The 22,028-nt window shown below is 38.4% G+C and overlaps 1 protein-coding gene across 3 annotated transcripts in view; it reads right to left on the bottom strand.

Moving 5' to 3' along the window:
- The window catches only part of THSD4 (thrombospondin type 1 domain containing 4), a 349,965-nt gene that overhangs the window by 63,673 nt on the left and 264,264 nt on the right, over positions 1-22,028 (bottom strand). For all 3 annotated transcript variants that reach the window (XM_075100208.1, XM_075100207.1, XM_075100209.1), the window contains one exon: positions 17,783-17,987. In XM_075100208.1, the coding sequence (XP_074956309.1) occupies positions 17,783-17,987 (205 nt within the window). The remainder of the gene's footprint in view (positions 1-17,782; positions 17,988-22,028) is intronic.

Genomic DNA, 22,028 nt, shown 5'->3' with positions numbered 1-22,028 from the left:
TCAGCGGAAAACACCACTGAGAGAAGGTGAAAGAAGGCTGCCTTGCACAGCAAGAAGTTTTAGTCACTGTTCCCACCTTCTCTCTGGAACTATTTACCATGCTGAATGGACTTTAAGCACTAAACTACTACACAGCTATTTATTATTAATTTTAAAAGGCAGTATCTTGAAATACTTCTGGAACATCTTAATGCTCTATTAAAATCTGAGAGCCTTTCAAAAAATGAGAAACCCACGCAGCTCTGCTTATAATCATAGGTGCTGTGTATGCAAAACCATGCACAAGATGAAAGGTCTGGCCTGTTATTGCATTCCCTCAGAAGATTGGTTCTAGGATTTTTCTGATATTGATTTGGACTCTGAGAAAGCTGGATCACCATGACAGTAAAGAGGTTAAAAATAAATATTTAACTCGAATCCACCATCCTTTCTGCTGGGAATGCAAATATGCAACACCTTTGGTAGCACCCTCACTTTCACCCCCATTGTGAAACCCAATACTTTGCAAATGATCAGTGTAATTTATCTGATGCACAACATGCCAAAAAAGAATCTGTACTGTGGACTCTTAAGTACCTTAGACCAATTAAACACCTTACTGTATACATTAAACATTTGCTTGAAAACCTCATCTACATAGTGTATTTTTAAGGTTTTAAGTTGCCAGAGTCAACACAGATGCAGGCCTAAAGAATTCCACTATTTGGAATCCTGCACCGTTAGGGAGAGTAGGAATTTCACCCTTGCAAATGGTGGTACTGAGCTGCCTTAGAAGGAGAGAAGAACAAGAGGTTAGAACTGCAGCTCAGACATTAAAAGCTGTTTTTCAGTTTCCAAGGGAAGAAAGCCATAGGATGGCTGCTTTATACAGGAGGAGGGAAGAAAAAACACAAGCAGGTGGCAATGCATGACAGTTATCAGTTCTTGTTAAAATCTAAATCCAAAAGAAATTTTACTCTACCTATACAATATTGTACTAATTTTAAGATGTAGGTATAACAGAATGGAAGAAGCAACAGATTACTTGTGTATGAGCAGATGCTATAGTCAGTACTTACTGTTCAGTCCTGTTAATTCATTCTACCTCTAATACACGATGAAAATTCAAAGACAGTAAATGAAAATGACACAGTTCAACCAAGTGTAAAGAAAGCATCATGAGCCCATGACTAATGACACTAAATTCACCAGGAAAATATCCATCCTCAGGTGTATACACAAAATATACTAAAGAAATACTAAAGAAAATTTTAGACTTCATTACATAGTAATGTTATATCTGCTCTGTCACTGTACTCCTTTGTTTTAACATGCAGCACTCTCAGTTTTAGATTTTTACCTTACAATCTAACAGATAACTTATTAACCCTTTAATACTAAGGAGAGTTCAGGGTCTCTAAGCTTCTTTAGAGATTAACACCTGCAGAAATAAGGCCAATGGAGATGCATCTAACTAATTCTGAAGCCTAGCTGGCTGCCAGCATGCCTGATTTTGATGGGACTTCGTAGGAATCCTGACCATATTACCATTGTTTTCTGCTTAAAAGAAGTGATGAAGATAACAGATTGAAAAAAGCCTTCATCAATTTACCTCCAGAAGTGTTAAATTGCTATTGCTTCACCTGCATTAGGGATGATATTGAAATATTGATGTAAACAAAAGCTTACATCCCATTCCACACTCTGTGTTTCTTCCTCCTGAATCTTTAGAGACATTCAAAGGTGGTAACAAAACTATTCGATTTGATTTCACTTTTGCTTCCAAAGAGTATGCAGTTGATACGGAGATGCTAAAGACATAGCACACATTCTAAACTGAAAAACAACAGAGAACAGTGAATTTTAAGATTTCTTGTTTGCTTTGTTTCTCAGTTTAACTTCCAACTTTAGCCAGCAAAATCTAACTCAGGAACACAACTGTAGCAGGATAGAGTATCAAACATCCTATGGTATCAGACTCACCTGATTCTCAATAAATGCAAAATAACATTAATCTTCCAAGGTGCATACAGAAAGTCACATCACTGCTTTCTTAAGGGTTTAAATCTCTGAAATAATTGTTTGGGTTTATGTTTACAATGACATTGTGTTCTACTTGTTAGTATGCGCATTTCACAGTCTGTTAACTGATGATAAATAAAGGCAAAGAACAAAGATACAAGCTGCACCATCCTAAATAGCTTATGAAAATACTACTTCTGTTTGTTGTATGGTCATCGGACATACTTCTCCCTGGGTTCCAGGTAGACACCTCTCCTGACACATGAACTAGCACACACAGTTTGTTATAAAGAAGCACTCCAAAGGGCCACCATCAGTACAAGGTAATTCAAGGTTAACATGAACACAATAATAGAATTTCCCATGTTTACCTTTTTAAATTAAACTACCTATATGGTTCACGGTAACATACTAAATTACAAATACACGACGCTTCTTCAGAAACTATCAGAATGGAATAAAATCCTGTATTTTCCTTTGCAGTTCTCCAAAATCTGTTTTCTGCACAACTACTCAGAATTGAGCCCACACTAAGAGGCATGGGGAAGGAACCCTCTGTCATTCATAAATCAGTGAACCTTTGCTTATAAATAACTGTCAGACTTTGCAGTTCCAATGCACAATACCTCTCCCTCTAATAGTGCTAACCGCTGGTAGTTAACAACAAACTAGTTTTGTTGCTCATTAGGACTGTATGAACAGTTTCAAAACAATCCATGAAAAACTGTTTTGAACTAGAGACTCAAAAGTTTTAGGAATGAACTATGACATTCTATTAAGAGAGACAAGGGTTACAGGAAAAATTAATTTCTCACTGTATCAACAGACAAAGTCTGAAGAATCCACTAAGTTCTCAAGATTACATGCTTTTTCAACTGACACATTGGAGATATTTTTTTCAAAAGTCTACTTTGTTAAAAATGAAACAGAAAATTATTATATAGGAGAGTTACAATCTCAACACAAATTTAAGACTGCATTATGCTTCTCAGTCTTTCTTTTATTGGCAGAAGACAACTGAAGAAAGGTATTGTCTGTTTATAATGTAAATTTCAGCTCAAACCAATTCCTATGGCTTGGCCTTCCCCTGCATTAATTAGGCTAGGGGAGGGGAAGGAAAGAAAAAGTATTTGGTAACAACAACAACAAAATCAGAATGAACTATCATTCTGGATATATACCAACCTCTTCTAGCTCTGCCAGACACTAAGGAAAAATCAATCCCCCCTGTCCTCTGGAATATGAACCTAAAAGAGAATTATGAAGTGTTATGACAGAAATTCAACAGTAAACTTATAATTCCACTTATTGAAGGAATCTTTATTCTGCAGTCTGACTGAACATCTGCAGATGCATTGTACACCAAGACATTGTTGCCTTGGGTCCTTACAAGCAATTTACAAGACAAATGACAGGGCCTCTTTTTGCCAATAAAAATGTATCTCTTTCCCAAGTTTTCCAAGGCTCTGGTAATTGCTTATCATTTAAACATTCTCATGCTACCTTTAGAGACCTCCTGCTCAAAGGAAGCGCCCTGTTCTTGCTCCTCCCTGAGGTTTACCTCCCCTAATTTCAGTGAAACTGCTACACAGAATTCTTATTTTAAGTTACATTCAGATGTTCCTTGCTATGTACCAGCTACAGATAGAGTTTTATAGGTGTGGAGGAAACAGCTGTCACCTCATGCCAGAGAAATCACTTATGCCAACTGACTGCATGCAGACTCAAAGCTGTGTATTATTTTCTTTGGTAGAAGTGCTGGTGTAGGTGAATGTAAGTGAATGAAATGGACTAAAGTATTAATCTCTTAATGCAGATTAGCTGCATCTGGACTATTATGCCCTTAATAAATGCCTTTATTAGCATTTTGTAGTTACTGGTGGTCAAAAGATATTAAGCCTTTCTATCTCAGGGTCCCTAAGCCATGTCTAGTTTAGCAGTGTGAGCTGGTATCACTTGCTTAGTACCTCACTAAAAACAAGTTTATAATCTCACAGCAGACATTCACTTGACCCAGAACTCTCAGCCACGCTACCAAAAGTTTCTGAATTACAGCAGTTTCATTTTAATACAAATATAGAAAATAAATGGAGTCATGACCATGGGTAACTACTGATGCTATGGGTACAAATATGAAAGGAAGATTGGGTCTGTAAGGCTTTTAAGCACCCAAATTTTCTGACACAAAGTGTTTGAAGTAATATTCAATAGAAAACAAAGGCACTGGGCAAGTTAAGAAATAAAGGATAAAGTTTAATCTCTCTTGACTAACTTAATCACACAGTCTATAAATCAAGTTTTAAATCCCCATATGTATTGTGTATTAGAAAAGACTTGGATTTCTTTTAGAATTTAATGCTGCAATATAAAAATGTTCTCTGCAGATGAAATTTCTTTGTTGGATCCAGCCATGTAGCCACTAATCATGTAGAATTTCTACTGGATGATTACTTACTAAAAGAGTTTTTTAAAAGGGTAAGAAACAAAAATGTTGAAACTAAGAAGTTCAAAGGAAAATAAGAGAAGCATCAGGAAAAAAAAAGTTTCTTTTACAGAATCAGGCAAAGATGTAAGAACAATTTCTCTCTGACTAGATCAAAAGACAGTTAAGAAACAGAAAGGTTTCTCGCTATCTAAAAAGAGAATTTTACTCAGAATAAAATAAGGTTAGGGAATCAAAGAATTCTGTACAGAAATACCTACAACAATTGAAACCAGGTTCCCAACCATTTTTTCTTAAGTTTGTTGTGTAGCATTTGAACGTCTATTTAAATTACTCTTGGCAAGAAAAGGAAGAAATGTGTCTTCATGTGATTTGGGAATTTGCCTATGGACAGTTTATGAATTTGGACTGACACTGGTCATTCTTTATGTATAGCTAAGTCAGAGTACAAAATTTATCTTGAATCACAATTTGTAAGAAGTAAGAGGAGAAAAGCATTGTATTGGACCCGTGACTAGCAGGGTAAGGTCGCTATGCCTTGATCACAACTTTATAAGAGAACATCTTTAGTCAAAGTAGTGTTTACTCCAGGTAAGAAGACAACCGAGCAACAGATTACGTATGAGGGACTTTAATCAACTCACAAAGCTAATGACTTCCAAAGAGCACATGACATTTCCAAAATGGTCCATCTTAGAGACAAAGGAAGAATGGAGTGAAAGCAGAAAGTAAAGCTGCATTAATGAGAGGAGAATCCATGTTACTGAATATTGGTCAGTGCCATCAAATACATGTATCGTAACATGCTCAACTAACACACATTGTTCAGAAGAGCTTTGCTTTTTAGGAAGCCTTGAACGACCCATGTGTTGATATTCCAAACACTGTGCACTAAAACCAACATTCAAACAAGTATTTTCATGCAAACTACTTGATGGTTTGGTCAAAAAGGCAAAAATAATCTAAAGCTTTGAGATCTGAGAAGCTCACATTAATTGGGTTCAGATTAATAAAAACAGTTCAAACAGCCCAACTCTTTCATTTTTTAAAGCATTTTCTTTGAAATCTTGCATTCAAGTTCCTTGGTTCCGTCCATAACTGGAAACAGAAGTATAATCAAAACACTGTGAGAAAGAAGCTGGAAATACTGAAAATCTTGGGGAGTCAGTTCTTCAGAGGCTTCCAGGCCAAGGGGGTTTGCAAAATTATATAAGCAACCAAATTGCTGGGTGCTTTACAAGTCAAACTGAACAACCAGCCTTTCTGAGCTTCCTCTCACTATTTTGAATACTTCTCTCTATCCCTTTCCCTTCCTTTCAAAAAAAGCTTTCCATGTTTCAAGACAAGCAAAAAACATGCCTTTAATACAGAATTTATGAAACAAGAACCTCAGTGGGACTTATTGCTGCTGGCTGTTGTTCAGATGATGCATTTATAAGGCAGATCATCAAAGCAACAGCAGGCTTCAGCTGGTGCACTGCTGAAGTGATAGCCGTTTTTATAAGATCATTGCTTACAAACAAATGGTAAAAAAAAAACCCCAAAACAAACACCTGTGTCAAAAGAGCAAAAGAACTAGGAAACACAGGAAATGAAAGCATGATTTCTTTAAGCTCCAAAACTGGTTATAACCACTGTTATCAATGTGCAGGTATAAGCCAAAAGGCCTAGCCGATGGGTGCTGGAAAGAAATGTTCATATTATTCTTCAAGATGCAGCAGGAAAAGAGGAAAAAGGCCAGGAAGCCATTTACCTGGAAAAGCAGCAACACAGAGAACTCCCCTTGAGATTCAGGCCAGATGGAAAGCTACCAGTTTCCCAGGCCAGGCACCCAGGCTTCTTGCTGAGCACCCCAATTTAGGGCTCGCTCTCAGCAGATCTCCCACAATCAGTAAGCATGGAGAAACTCATTTAGAAGCTCTTAAGTGAAACTACCAATGGCAAGCAACATGCAGAAGACAGTGGTGGAATGTTGTAATACAGACTTTAGCCCAGCCATTAAGGCCTAACCACTTTCTTGAGGCCAGGGAAAAGAGTACTTCCCATCACCCAGAGAAGTAACATGGTCTCCTTTTTTTTTTTTAAGATCTGCCACATAATATATATAAAAAAGAATAAACCAGCTTTTGAGAAAGCATTTCTTTTGTATGTTTCCAAAATGTGCCTGGAACCCTACAGACCACCATACAGAATGTTAAGATACTCACTGGCTGTTTAATGAAGCCAGAAGGGAAAAGGTCACCTTGAAATTTACTATAATAAGATAACCTTGCCTGAAACTCTAAAATGTAATTTTTTAAGCAACACCGGTATTGAAAAAATATACGGTCAGCAAAGAATAATGTCCTAGATATATTCTGGTTTAACTACAGGTCATTAGACTAGGTAAGACTCTTGTACAACTTCAATTCAGTGGAGCTGAATTCATTAACACCAGGGCTGAATTTCATCCAAAGTCTTAAAAACTTCAAGGGTTTTAGTAAGTGATCACCCTAGCCAAGTAATACATGTTGGCTACAATAAGATGAACATTTATTTGATGAAAGAAACCCTTCCTGCAGAAAATAAATTTGAAATTATTTTTAAGGACAATAATTCAAAGGATATGTAAATGTAGGTGTGTGTGCATGAAGAACCAGGCCTCTTTGAAACACACTTCAGGTAAGAAGTGTTATAAAGATGTCTATTGTACATTTCTATCTGTCTTAATATACTGTCTCCTATTAGTTTTTAACCCTTTTGCATTAGATGCAAACTTGTGACAGTCTACTCTTCTTGGTAACTTATCTATACATGCATTATCCTCAAACAGGCTGAACTCCAAAGGTCAAAAACTGACATAACCTGCAAGAACTTAAATAGCACTGTATCAGATCATAAGTGAAATCCCCTTTACAGATTCAGGAGTGTTCACACTGGATTTTAGATTGGCTCCCATCCCATACCTTAGGTAAAGCTATCCCACCGTTATTCTTCAGTCATGGATTTTTCTGGTTTTGATCTTTTAAATTAGATTATAAGCTCACATTGTTTTCAAAAATCATTATCTTGTAAAGGCTGTTACAAGCAAAAGATCCTACACTCTTGGCTTTTTGTGCCCTAGATGTTTATCTAGCATCACCACATAAAAGGCGTTCCAAATCCCAGACTGAACTAACCCACATGACAACTGTGGCTAGAAAGCATAAGCAGTAATCTAAATTGTCCTGTAACCTAGCATTACCTTTGAGGAAGGAATGGTTAATCAATAGAATATTATTGATAATGCAATTAGTATACAGGAGAAGCACAAAGACTGTTAAATGTACCACAGCGAACACTTCATCCTAGCTATGATGTTTTTAATAGGGAAGAACCATGCTCATTGTGACAGGATTATGACCACAGAAGGCAAGATCTAAACTCAGACTGGCCAAAAAATATTTGACAGAATATGCTTCTAAGATTTCTGTCATCTCCAGGCATAAAAGAGAGGCTCCTCATGCCTCTTCACCATTGTCTTGAATCCTTCAAACAGAATGTGGTAGCCAGACTGGGTATGTTAAAGGCAATTATCATGGCCCAAAAGAAAAGTAGGTTGTAGGCCCCTGTCATAGTTTAACCCCAGCCAGCAACTAAGCACCACACAGCCGCTCTCTCACTCATCCCCAGTTTCTCCAACTGAAACCAGGACAGCCCCACACCCACTGAAACTATAGTTTGCAGATGACGACCATGAAATGATCAAAAATCACTCATGTAAACAGGTTTTTCCATAACCAGCGAACCACAATACTGTACTTACTTTCTGGCTTAAGGAAATGCAACCCAGTGGAAGTCTCAGGCCAGCATATGTAGTCTAAACATAAATCCTGAAATGAATCTGTCAGCAATTAGTATAATATTTGCTCACATGCACTGGACTGCGTAGTTGCTAAAAAAAGCATGTCTGATCAGACTCTGAGCTTCTGTCATGAAAAAGCATTTTCCTGGCTAGGTCAGCATTAGACACTTCAGTACCGAGGCCATTTTTAAATCCTTGTTGAGAAAGACAGCTCTATTAGCATACCTGTGTTAGTTTTTAGTTGAAGCATGGCAGGCAGACATCAATTAATTCAAATTATTATTAATTCAGATAATCAATATATCTACAACTAAGCAACCAATGCTAACTAAACTGAATTAAGTTAAGTGGAAAAAATCAGAATCTCCTCTGCTCATCAGGTCTCTTCTAAAACTGACATAGACTTGAACCTTTTGAGGTGGCCAAAAATTGGTTAAGCTTCTATAAATGGCCAATTTTGTAGAGTCAGAAAATATCTAAAGTAAAAGTAAAATCTGAAGCAGTGCAGGAAAAGACTGAGACTGGAGACAAGGAGATAAGGCAGAAGCAAATAAGCAGGAGTTATCAATTGGCATTACCATTACTGTGTTTTTATAGGAATGCTTGATTTTGCAAACATTGACAAAAACCCCAAGTTGTTCCTTTTTCTGTGTAGTATCTCCTGACTCTTCAGTTCAGTATTCAGGAAATAACTACACAACAGATTTGCTAGGATTTCTAATCATAAAAAGGGTATTTTAGGAATATTATTCAAAATGTTCAGGTTAAGTTTACACAGAGATTCTAACTAACTGCCTCTTCAGATATTAATAATTTACTCTGAAATTCCTTATGGTTTGAACTTGCTGTGCTTAATTTCAGTTTCCTTAAGAAGTGATTCCTTAAATCTTTTCTTCACAGTTCAGAGCACATAATCATCTGTACAAAGAAATGTCTGTCTTGTTTAACTCCAGCAGAGAACAGTCAAGAGGACCAAGGACAAAAGGTAAAAAAACCAGTTATTCTAATCCAGATATTGTAATTATGTAGTTTATAAATAATGCATTCAGTAAGCTGTACATATGAGAGAGACACTCCAACTCTAATGCACAGACTGACCAATATAGGGATGTACTCCATGAATAGTATACACCATAAGAAATACAACGTCGAAGTCCTTGTGGGGGTTTCACAGGTCCACCACAACAAACATACATAATAGCATAGCTTTGGGTTACAGCACTTTGTAAACTCAGATGAAAAAATTGCAGATTTTGTTCCTGAAGAGAAATGTAAGACTTACCAATGGTGTGCTGCTAGCTCTCACTGTTTATTTGGGACAGCCACTGCACCCAATGCACACCTAAGCACTGTAACGGAAGTTCACTGTAAGCAGATCCTTTGTATATAAAGTAACAGAAAACAGAAAACCTCTCCTCCTCTGGCATATTTTAGCATGTTCACTCCAAGGCCTGAAAATTTAAACACATATTCTCTCTTCTCCGTGTTATTATATAGCACCTGTTGCAACTTCTTTGCACAGAAATCTTTAACCTTGTATGAAGATTTTAAAAAAACATCATTAGGAGCAATTTTTTTAAAATGTGTATTTTAAAGTGTATTAATTGATCTGATTAGCACCAAACGAAGGAAATAAATTATTTAATTCCTAATACATAAATTATAAAACTTTTCATATGATCACGTGATATAACAATGCCTCTAACAATGTTCATCTTCTAAATTCATTGCCAGTGTTCTAATCTAATTCCTTTATTTGCTGTAAATTTGCATCTCAACTTATTTCAGAATGTTATTTTAAGCTCAAGAGCTGCTAACACTATTTGATCATGACACATACTGTTTATCATCTGCTACAGCGAATGCTGAATCGAAATATTTTTTAGAGAATCTTTTCACAGCCCCTTTAGTACCAGCCACTGTTATTTTCATATGACAAATTCCTTAAATCCATATTCATGTTCAGGCACACCAATGTTCACAAGAATGCTATTGACATCTCTTAGAATTTGTTTCAGAAAGTATTAATGTGTAACACTTACTTTGATCACAAATACTGTATGCTGGCATGTGCTAATAGAAGATGCTAGAATAGCAGAGTATCATTTTGCAGAAAGCAGAGGAAATGGATTAGATCCAAAGACCTCCCTATCTCATTTAGTGGCTGAAATAACTTAATTCCATGAAAAACAAAATAGAAATACATTATATATTCCCTAAAGGAACTTAAAGCAATCAGCAATGAAATAAATTTCACTATGAACCATCTTTGCAGTAAACAGTATTCAGGTAAAGCATAAAATGTTAAGAGACTTGCCAAAACTCTAAGGTATATACCTTCTCTTTCATAAGATATCTCATGAACATCTGCTGCCACCCATGGCAGGCAGTATGTCTGGTACTGTTCGCAGAACTGAATCTCAAAGGCATACGACTCCAAATTCAGACAACTGCTCTAGAAACAAACCATTGCTTGAGGTTCGGGTCATTACCAAATTCCTTCCAATTAGAATAAGTTCATTACATGTGGTAAGTGTATTTCAAAACTAATGCATTTTCAACCATGGTATTAAGCTAAATTTTAATTTTTACTATTGACACCTGCTTCCCATCAGATTATCTTGCGTTTGAGGCTATGGATATGGATAACAACTAGCTTCTTTGAATTAGGTTCTCAAGACCCAACATGCAAAAAAGCACCTTCCAAATAATCACTTCGGATTCATGTCATTTAGCTTTAACATTCTGCTATTATCCCAAATCCAAACCCAAAGATGCTAAACTATTTATACTCAAAAGGTATTATGGTCCTATTTAATTCCGTGGCAAGCTTCCCACTTCAGTGTATGAGAACTGGCCAGGCTGATGATTACCAGTGGGATAAAAAGTATGTCTTTGTCCTTTTCTGTACAAGACTAGCCATGTGACAGAAGTGCTTTGCCAAAGGAAAAGTCTGTCCAAGGTCAGCAGTTCTGTTGCTGAAAAGTCTAACAAATCAGTCAGTAAGAAAATATTGCTGAAAACTACTAGCAAGACATTCCGTACATAGCTCAGGACTGTACAGCCTATAGCCTTGTTTACGCTTTATGGAGTCTAAACCTAAATTGTAATATGTAGCTTTTGCTTCTAACTGTAAAAGAAAGAAAAAAAAAAAACCTAAAGTAAATCTACAGACTGACTGAGGGAACACGACGGACTGTTATCGGCTCTTTCGTAAAGACAGGCAGGGTAGAAGAGGCGGAGGAGTTGCACTCTGCATCAAGGAACACCTCGAATGTATCAAAGTCAACTATGGTGACTGCGACTGCTCTATCGAATACCTCTGGGTTAAAGTCAAAGGGGTCGTCTCCAAGCAGGACCTCACAGTGGGCATCTGCTACCAACCTCCTAATCACAACAACAAAGTTGATGAAACGATATTTGTGGCACTAAAGCAAGCTTCTGGCCAAAGGAACCTGGTCCTGATGGGTGACTTCAACTACCCAGACACCTGCTGGAAGAACAATACGGCAGCTTGCGTGTCATCCACCAAGTTCCGGGAACGCATAGAGGACTGTTTCCTGATACAAATGTTAGCTGTGCCAACCAGGAAGGAGGCGCTGCTGGACTTGCTATTCACAAACCAAGAAAACCTGCTTTGTAATACCTCGGTTAGTGATAGCCTTGGCTGCAGTGACCACAATATTGTGGGGTCTGGGATCCTGCTGAGTGTGCTGAAGGTCAGCTCTGAGACAAGGGTTCTTAATTTTAGGAGAGCAAACTTCAGTTCACCCAGGGGTCAGTTGGGAGGGATTCGATGGCAAGCTTCCATGGAAGACAAAGGAGCTAGTGAGTGCTGGGAGTTCTTCGGTAACTCTTCATTGGAAGCACAAAGCAAATTTATCCCCTACAAAGGAAAGGGAAGTAAGCAGAGCAAGAGGCCCCCATGGCTCAACCATGACCTCCTGGGTCTACTCAAATCCAAAAGGGAAGCATACCAGAGATGGAGAAGTGGAGGACTATCTGCTGAGAACTGCAAGGGCATTGCCAGAGCGTGCAGAGATGCCATTAGAAAAGCAAAAGCCCAGCTTGCATTGAAATTGGCTGAGACGTGAAAAATAACAAGAAAGGTTTCTTCAGACATGTCAGCCACAAGCAGAAAAAGAAGGAAAACATAGGCCCACTGTTAAACAGAAAAGGAGAGTCAATAACCAACGATGCTGAAAAGGCAGAGGTCCCCAACACTTTGTTCGCCTCTGTCTTTACCAACACTGTCAGGTCCCAGGCTTTGGGAACGAAATTGCTGGTTGATCCAAACACCAACACGCCATCGGTGAAGGAAGAGTTAGTACATTAGTTATTACAGAAGCCTGACCCCTACAAATCAATGGGCCCTGATGCCATCCACCTGAGGGTGTTGAGAGGGATGGCTGACGTCATTGCAAGGCCACTCTTTGAGAAGTCATGGTGAACAGGGGATGTCCCAGAGGACTGGAGGAAAGCAAATGTTACCCCTATCTACAAGAAGGGCTCGAGGGAGGATCCAGGTAACTACAGGCCCATCAGCCTTACCTCAGTCCCTGGGAAAGTTATGGAACAAATCCTCCTGAGGGCAATCACAAGTCAGTTGAAGCACGTGATTGGGAAAAGCCAACATGGCTTCACTAAAGGCAGATCGTGCTTCACAAACCTGGTGGCCTTCTATGACAAAGTGACTTGCCTGGTTGACATGGGGCGGGCAGCGGACATTGTCTACCTGGACTTCTCCAAGGCCTTTGATACAGTCCCGCACAGTCTCCTCCTGGAGAAATTAATGTGTTATGGCCTAGACAAGTGGCCTGTGCAGTGGGTGGGGAAGTGGCTGACAGGCCACACCCAAAGCATGGTGATAAATAGCTCCTTTTCAAAGTGGCAACCTGTCACAAGTGGAGTCCTCCAGGGATCGATATTGGACCCAATGTTATTCAACATCTTCATAAGTCACCTAGATAACATGATCAAGTGTAGCCTGATGAAGTTTGCTGATGACACCAAATTGAGCAGGGAAGTAGACACTCCAGAAGGGAGAGCTGCTCTGCAGCAAGATCTGGATAGGCGGGAAGAGTGGGCCAGCAAGAACCTTGTGAAGTTCAACAAGGTCAAGTGTAAGATCATGCACCTAGGAAAACATAATCCGGGAGTGCAGCACAGACTGGGATCCACCTGGCTGGAGAGCAGCTCTGAGGAAAGGGACCTGCGGGTCCTGGTGGACAGGAAGCTCAACATGAGCGAAGAATGTGCTGCTGCAGCCAAGAAGGCCAACAGGATGCTGGGTTGCATCAAAAAGGGCATCACCAGCAGAGAGAAAGAAGTCATTGTCCCACTCTACTCAGTGCTTCTCAGGCCACACCTGGAGTACTGTGTACAGTTCCGGTCCCCGCTATACAAAAAGGATGTGGACAGGCTGGAAGGGGTCCAGAGAAGGGCCACCAAGATGATCAAAGGACTGGGAAGCCTGCCATATGAGGATAGGCTGGGAGAACTGGGTTTGTTCAGCCTTGAGAAAAGGAGGCTCAGAGGGAATCTCATCACCATGTACCAGTATTTAAGGGGTACCTACAAAGAAGATGAAGACTCCCTTTTTGCAAGTAGTTGTCACATGGAGAGGTCAAGGGGGAATGGACACAAGTTGCTCTTGGGGAGATTCCGATTGGACACCAGAGGGAAATTTTTCACAGTGAGGACAGTCAACCATTGGAATAACCTCCCCAGGGAAGTGGTTGACTCGGCCACGTTGGACACTTTCAAGAGCTGCCTGGACAGGGTGCTGGGCCACCTTGTCTAGACTGTGCTCTTCCTAGAAAGGTTGGACTTTATTATCTCTGAGGTCCCTTCCAACCTCTGATTCTGTGATTATTAATAGTTATTAATAGCTACTACTTAGCAGTCCAAAACTAGACTGATGTCTTTCTGAACATACACATGCAAGAAAAAATACAAGATGTTTCCTGAAGAATTTCAGATCTGCCTTATGGCTCTAATAGAGATAGTTCATTTTGGCTCACTAAGAATCACCAGTTGGTGTTGCAGGCCATTCTCAATTTGACTGTCAAAATACTTGCTTTTATCAGATCAGCATTTTTCCTACAGTAACGATCTTCAAGAAATGGGAAATCTAAAAGGATTTTTAGCACATGGGGGGCAGGGAAAGAAAAGATTATGTTGTGCTGTATGAGATTCTTTCATTCAAAAGCAGAAGAACACACACACACCCCCCAAAAAAAAAAAAAAAAAGAAGACAAACAGTGAACAGTGCTGTTGAAGGTTTTTAAGGTATACAGAAATGTAACAGTATAGATCACTAGATGCACAAGAAATCTATGATTCTGTAGTTTTTGTGAAATGTTAATTATAAAATTATATGAACAACCAACCTGTTGAACCACTGAAATACAGTATCTCTTTTAATCCGAATATTCTGACTACCCAGATAATGACATGCCCCAGAAACACTAAAAGCTTCATATACCACCACTGTCATGTTTTTCCTTTTCAGAAGTTTATTGTTTTCAAGTAGCAAGAATGTACAAATTTTGTTCTGCAATTACTCCAACTTTTGTGTACAAAATGAAAATGCAATACTTAAAATTAGTAAACCTTAATAAGCTACCATCATATTCAGCACTATGCTTTTTATGAGGGTCACAGGTTTTACAACAATGAGCAACAGTACTACAAAAAAGTTTACAAAAGCAGTATGGAGAAGCTTTCAGATGTTTGGATTACTTTTAGCTGAGTTTGAAACTGTTTGGGTAAGAAACCTCACTTTTTTGTCTGGTTTTTCCAGCACCTCCTGATTTTACAGAAATACCTCCTGGTGAAGACACATTTTCCTGATGGCTTATTTGCTTAGTACTTTTGACAAAGCAGTGAAAAGGTGTGGAGCTTTCTAAAAATTGTTTAATGAAACCACATGGAACTCAAGACAGTCTACCCAATAGAGATAAGCAGGATAACTCAGATTCCCAGAAACATCTGCTTGCATTTTCTAAAAAAATTTTAGTGACCTTGAGATGACTTATGATTTTGCATTGAAGAAACCATAAACTGTGCAAAGTGAAAGGAAAACCAAAAGCAACTGACTTAGACTCCTTGCAACAAGAACAATGTTGCTTACAAGTCGCTCTGATAGCTACCACTGGACTATGACAGAGCAAGGACCTGAAACTTCAATTTTGCAAAGCACTCAACCACATGCTTAAAGGAATGGCTGCTGGAGTTTTTTTCTTGTTGCTGCCGCAGCGTAAGAATGAGTTTAAGATTTTTTTCTTTTACTTTTGAAGTTCAAGACTTCTGCTTATTACCTTAAATATAGAGAAACCAGTAAATACCAGATGAGTTTTTCAAGATTCCCAGCTCTACCAGTGTTATGTGCTTTATAAAAAGTGCTTGCCTAGATTTTGAATGCTGTTTTATCAGTCAGAAGTTTGTGACCACCAATATGCCAGAAAACATCCTCCCAGTTACCATTACACTGCCCAATAAAGTGCTTGATAAACCTTTCTCTAGTTTCGGTTTTCTGACCTGTTAGAACATGTTCATTCCTGTCCTGGTGCAACTTGCCTGCCTCAAAAAAACAAGTTTATTGTGTAACTGTGTAAGCAGAGAGGCTGGAGTCCTTCTAGCTGGAACTACAGACTCAAGAATTCCTAACAGGGGAAGGAGCTGGCAAATTTAGCAGACTAAATCTGTACCAGCAGCTTTAAAATGAAACATATGAAATGGATTTTAAAAAAAAAAGAAAGAAAGAAAAAAGGAAGGATGATAGCATAAACCAAGAGCTCAGGGGATAAGGAAATAAGGAGTGGTAACATGGGAAAGAAAAACTTTGCCACTTTCCCATACATGCCAACAGCCTGGTTATTTTTAAGCAAAAAATGTTACTTTTTTTCTGTCCTGCCCATTCCCAAAATGTTCAAGTGGCTCCAGACATTTTAACATAGTTAAGGGAATTTTTCTGCCAGCTGTTTGCAGATGCTGGCATGTAAATCTGACATAAAAATTACATTCAACTCCATGATTTTATATATTAGTAATGTAGCTACTCTCACTGTCCTGCCAAGTAAGCTGCATTTTCACCCATTTTCTACCAAATGTGCAAGTACCTTTGGAAGCTCTTTAGGTAGAATTAATGGGTTTTTTCATCAACAAATTAGCGTTGAGGGACGCTATACAAACTCTTCACATAAAAGAATGAATGCTAGTGTATATAATGTATCAGAAATATATTTGGATGAAACCCAGACATATTAGAACTGATAAGATCACCCTACAAGAGGTCCAGAACATTTGGTTTTCTTAGACTGTGGGTAGCTTATGTTGTTTCTTCACTTCTGAAAAGTCACTTTTTTGTTAAAATTATGGAGCTCACATTACAGTTCAGACTGTTCCCCATAATAAACTCCCATCTACAGGCAAAAGTTTCTGCAGAACTTCTTACAGCTCCAGCAGAAATTAAGGAGAAGAAAGCAGAAGAGAGAAGCAATTAAATGATGATCACTTTCCTTTCTTGTGCTTGACCAGTAGCTGAGATACTTACTTCCAGTACAGCTAGATAGTTGTAGTAATAGTTACACCAAGCTAGCAAGAAAGGCCTCATGTAGCTCCATTTTTATTATTTACTATGGTAATTTTAAAAACAGATCTAAGGATAGACTGATAATTGGAGAGAAATTTAACGGCGAAGCACAGGTTTTACAAATCTTAACTGACTCCTCTCTCTCCAGTCCACTGAGCAGAATTTGCTCCAAAACAGAAGCATAAATGTAGGCAAACTAAGGACTTTGTAACCTGGGAACGTGAGAGGATACAACAAGGAATGGCACAGTTCAAAAATGCATGCAAGACAGACATAGATCTGCAGAAATCCCACATACTCTCTAGACAGATGCAGAAATATGATGTTAATATAAATATTCCAGGATCCTCTAAGGTTTTGCATTAAGGACCTGCTTCAAAATAAAGAACCTTGCTTTAATAATTGCATTATTAATAAATGCATTAATTGCATTAATAATAAATGACCTTGCATTCGGCAGATACCACCTCAATATCACATATTTTCAATACAATTTTGATATACTGTCACTTTAAAAGAACTGAAATTTTTAGGCAATCAGAAGATGCTCTTTTCTCATCAAGCAGCCTCCATAAACTTTATATAAACGAGCATGCTGCTTGCCTATATTCTTGACCACTCAGAGAAGGTTAACGATGCAGAGAGCATAACCACCACACAATGCAACTAATGGGAAACACCAGAGCCAAGTCAGATGGACAGGGAAATAGATGGTAACAGGTCTGTGGTATTTGTCATACGAGATCAAGCCAGAATTCTAAACTGCCAGTTAGTTCTGATCAAAATGCCTGTTTAATGATTTTTTTTTTCTTCTCTCTTGACATCTACTTCACACTGCTTAGACGACCCTTCCCAGCATAACCTCCACCCAGTTGCACTAGTGCACAAAGAATGCTTTATTCACTGAGAAGCAACTTACCCAAATAGTTGTTGCTCTTTGACATCTCAGTAATGTTGATTTTAGTAGCTCCTTCAGGAATTTCCACTATCTTGTGGTAGCCAAGATTTGTTAGCGTGTGTTTGAAAACTCCAGACACAACCTTGCAAGCAGTGTTGTCCCCTCCACATATTCCACACTTGTCAATCACCTTCTCTGAACCCAGATAGTCATCACAGCCAATGCTCTGCAAAATAAGATAAGATTTCTTTTTCCAAGATCTTACAACTGCAAACTTTGGACATAACAACTGAGGACAGTATGACTTTCAGAGAATATTCAATCCTGAAACGATTTTGTGAATTAGCATTTCAGCAATTTCTTGCCTTGTTCTTCTGCATGCAAAAACGCAATTAAAAACAGAGGGTTCACAGACTTGGGGATTTCAAGTTAGCCAACAGCCTGTTACCAAAAAATACAAGAACACACCAAAGAAAGCTAATACACTGATCATTGCTGATTACATCCTCCTCAGCTGAAAGAAAAGAATCTCTTAACAACATTGTTCCTGCAGCTGCTAGTCAGAAAAGAGGTGAAGAGTTATGATTTTGCTATGAACCAAAATGGGCTTTTTACACAAGCAGAACTACTTTAAATATAAAGTGTCTTCTTATTCTCCTCTGAAATTGAGCACTGAGCCTATTCTCACCAAAAGATGTTTCTAAGAAGTCATTATACTGCATCTAGACAGTTATAGAAGCAGTCTTTCTGTTCACTGAACAGAAAATCTTCAACCCACTCAGTAATACCCACTTGGAGAGGATAGTTTTAAAACTGAAATAATTTAAAATAATGTAAATTAAATGGCAAAAAAAAACCTTAAATATTTGACACAATCCTGAAAAAAAAAATTTCCAACTTATTGCACTTTAAAAGTGTACATTCTGTAGAGACTATTTCATCTTTTACAGAAACATTTATTGTTCTCTGATTTTGCCACTTTGTATTTACAGACTTTAAATAACATGATTAACTGGCACATGCAAAACAGAACTTCTCATTCAGATAAGAACGAAGTATTACATGAGCCAGTAAAACAGAAGCCTAACACACATTTTATAAAACGTAGTAATTTGATGTAAAACATTCAAAATAAATGACAGAGTATTGAGCTATTATTCCCAATTGTCAAAAACACTTGAAATTCTTGCAAAATGCTTGATGAAAAAAATGGTTAATAACTGTCTTATGGTCTTTCCTGGAAGCAAACATCCTAGTAAGAGACGGAAGAAAAAGATTTTTTTGATACCACCAACTTACAACACAGGAAGTATCAAGAGCCTTGGCATCACTGTATTTCTTTCCTATTCCCAATATTAACACTTGGCCCTTGCTGTGAAAAATGTTCTAAACTGCAAGCCAGAGTCTGCTTAGTTCCAATATAAATATTTAACACCCAACCTCTTTTTTATGACTAGCCAAAAAACACAGATAAAACCATCTAACTCATCACTGCCGCCAAGATCATATGGAGCTTGACAGTGATACCTGCTTCTTGTCATGAAGAAAGAGAATGAAGATTCCTGAGCACTCTCACTTTCACAGTGAGATAGCCTGATAACTAAAAATCTGTTCCATCCTATCAAATCTAGTGTGAGCAGATTGCTGCATTATTTCAAAGAGATTTTGGATTCAAATAGAAACACTTGATTTAATGTCTTGCATTTGCATTGCTTGGCAGAAATCTTAAAATAATGTACAAGTTCGATTTTTGACTTTTGCCTCAAAATGCATTACTAACAAAGTAATGCATTTGCTTAAACATAGGAATTAAAAATGTCACTACACCAAATCATACAATATGATTTCAGACCTGCTAAAACACTCTCAAAAATGTGAGTGATCTAAATTTAAGACAGCTGTGCCCAATGACTGATTAACCTCTGTACCTAGTCCTCCTTGAACAATATTTTGCTGAAAGTATTTAGACTTTCTCTACCACATATTTTTTGGATGGAAATGTAGTGGTACTTAGCATCAGCCTATGTTATATAGCGACTTTCATGAAATTTCCACTGCCAGCAAGTTGTTTTATGGAGAGAATCCTTTCAAGTATGAGGTGTTATACAATACCAATTGCTAGCATAAAGGTTTAATGGTGTTCTCCATCACTACTGAGCCCCACACAGGTTAATACAATTTTCTTCTTCCTAGCAAATAAAAGAGAACAGAGAAAAGTGTGTTTTCTTCATTGAGACTGTAACACAGGAGTACTGTGGGCCAGTCTAAACAGAACTACTTTTCAAGGAACAAACACAACCAATCAGTACAAATGGGATTCCTTTGTAAGGAATAAATTTCAAACATGTTTTAAACTCACATGTCATTCTTAGTCAAATGTTGACTGACATAAAAACCAGCAGTCTATCTTTGGCTGTACTATTTGGAAATCTTCCCATATAGGGTAAAAAGAGCCTGTGTCACAAAAAGTGCTTATAATGTTTAAATGCTCTTTCACAGAAATGACAGAAAGATACAAAGAATGAATTACCGGAGACAAGGGCCCAATAATCTGAAACCAGCACTGCCAATAAGGAAAAAGCCACAGAACAGCAAGTATATGAATAAGATAAATGATAATATAATAAATAACACAATGTAAATAAGATAATAAACAAATAGTAAGATATAAATGAACTATTTATACTCTGCAGAGTGTACTCATGTATGCATTTTACATATCAACAGAACAGGTATTTAGCAACAAATTACAATTTTACAATGAAAAATTAAAAATCTTTACTGGGGTGTCTACTGAGGCTTCCATGGAAACCATGTGCTTTAAAGATTAACATTGTGCACGTTTCAGAAGAGGCCAGTTATAGCTAATACATTCTAGAAAACCTGACATTCGCTTAATACAGTTTAGGCAGACATATAAAAATTATTATGTGCTCCCTAATATTTCTAGATCCAGCAAGGATATAATATAGCAAGCCTGTGTCCCACGTTTTCTATGGGATTCTCTCTTTCTAAGTGTATAAAGCATAGATTTCTAGCACTGACAGGCCATGACATATTGGATCAGACACCAATTAGTGGTCCAGGATCAATACTTAGGATGTCCTGGGCCTTGGTCCAGAGTAATTTTGGGAAGATGAAAGAAACACCTTTCTGGCAAGCTGATTCTCTTTTATTTCTGCTTTTAAACAGCCGCCTGAAGCTGTGCAGGTATTTGGAATGGTATTCATCCTTGTTGAACTAGGCTGGTCAACAGAATTCACCCAAATTAAACAAAAGGGTCCTGCACTTGGGGAGGCACAACCCCATGCACCAGTACAGCTTTGGGGCTGACCCACAGGAAAGAGGCTCTGTTGAGAAGGACGTGGGAGTGCTGGTGGACAGCAAGCTGACCATGAGCCAGCACTGTGCCCTTATGGCCAAGAAGGCCAATGGTGTCCTGGGCTGCATTAAAAGGAGTGTGGCAAGCAGGGCGAGGGAGCTTATCCTCCCCCTCTACTCTGCCCTAGTGAGACCACATTTGGAGTACTGTGCACGGTTCTGGCTCCCCTAGTTTAAGAAGCACAGGGAACTGCTGCAGAGAGTCCAGTGGAGAGCTACAAAGATGATCAGGGGACTGGAGCGTCTCCCTTATGAGCAAAGGCTGAGAGAGTTGGGTTTGGTCAGGCTGAAGAAGGGAAGACTGAGGGGGGATTTCATCAATACCTATAAATGTCTAAAGGGTGGGTGTCAGGATGATGGGACTAGACTCTTCAATCGTGCCCAAAGACAGGACAAGGGGCAATGGGCACAAACTGAAACAGGAAGTTCCACCTAAACTCCTTCCCTGGAGACATTCAAAACCCACCTGGACAAGTTCCTGTGCCCCCTGCTCCAGGTGTACCTGCTCAAGCCAGGGGGTTGGATGAGATGATCTCCCGAGATCCCTTCTGTGATTCTGTGATCCATGCAACTGTACTGAAGAGATAATTCAGCATTCCCCCCCCCCCACCATTATGACCATAAATTTAAGAAGCACCACCTTGCTAATTGGCTGACATACATTCATATAAAAATATGAACCAACTTCTAACTTTTCTCAGGGTGTGGTATTCATTACTTTTAAGTACATGTATATGCAGCAAACATAAATCCCCTTATCACATTGCCTAATACACTGTGATAATTCAGCCAGAAGAAATTATGTTAAGGAAAGAAGTGATACAAACTAGAATCCACTGTGAATGTTCCTTCCAATATTTACTGTGGGATAATCAGTAAGTCTTAA

Source organism: Phalacrocorax aristotelis, chromosome 7, assembly GCF_949628215.1.
Source record: "Phalacrocorax aristotelis chromosome 7, bGulAri2.1, whole genome shotgun sequence".
NCBI lineage: Eukaryota > Metazoa > Chordata > Aves > Suliformes > Phalacrocoracidae > Phalacrocorax > Phalacrocorax aristotelis.
The sequence above is the reverse complement of the archived record's forward strand: the minus strand, read 5'-3'. Positions and strand labels throughout refer to the sequence as shown.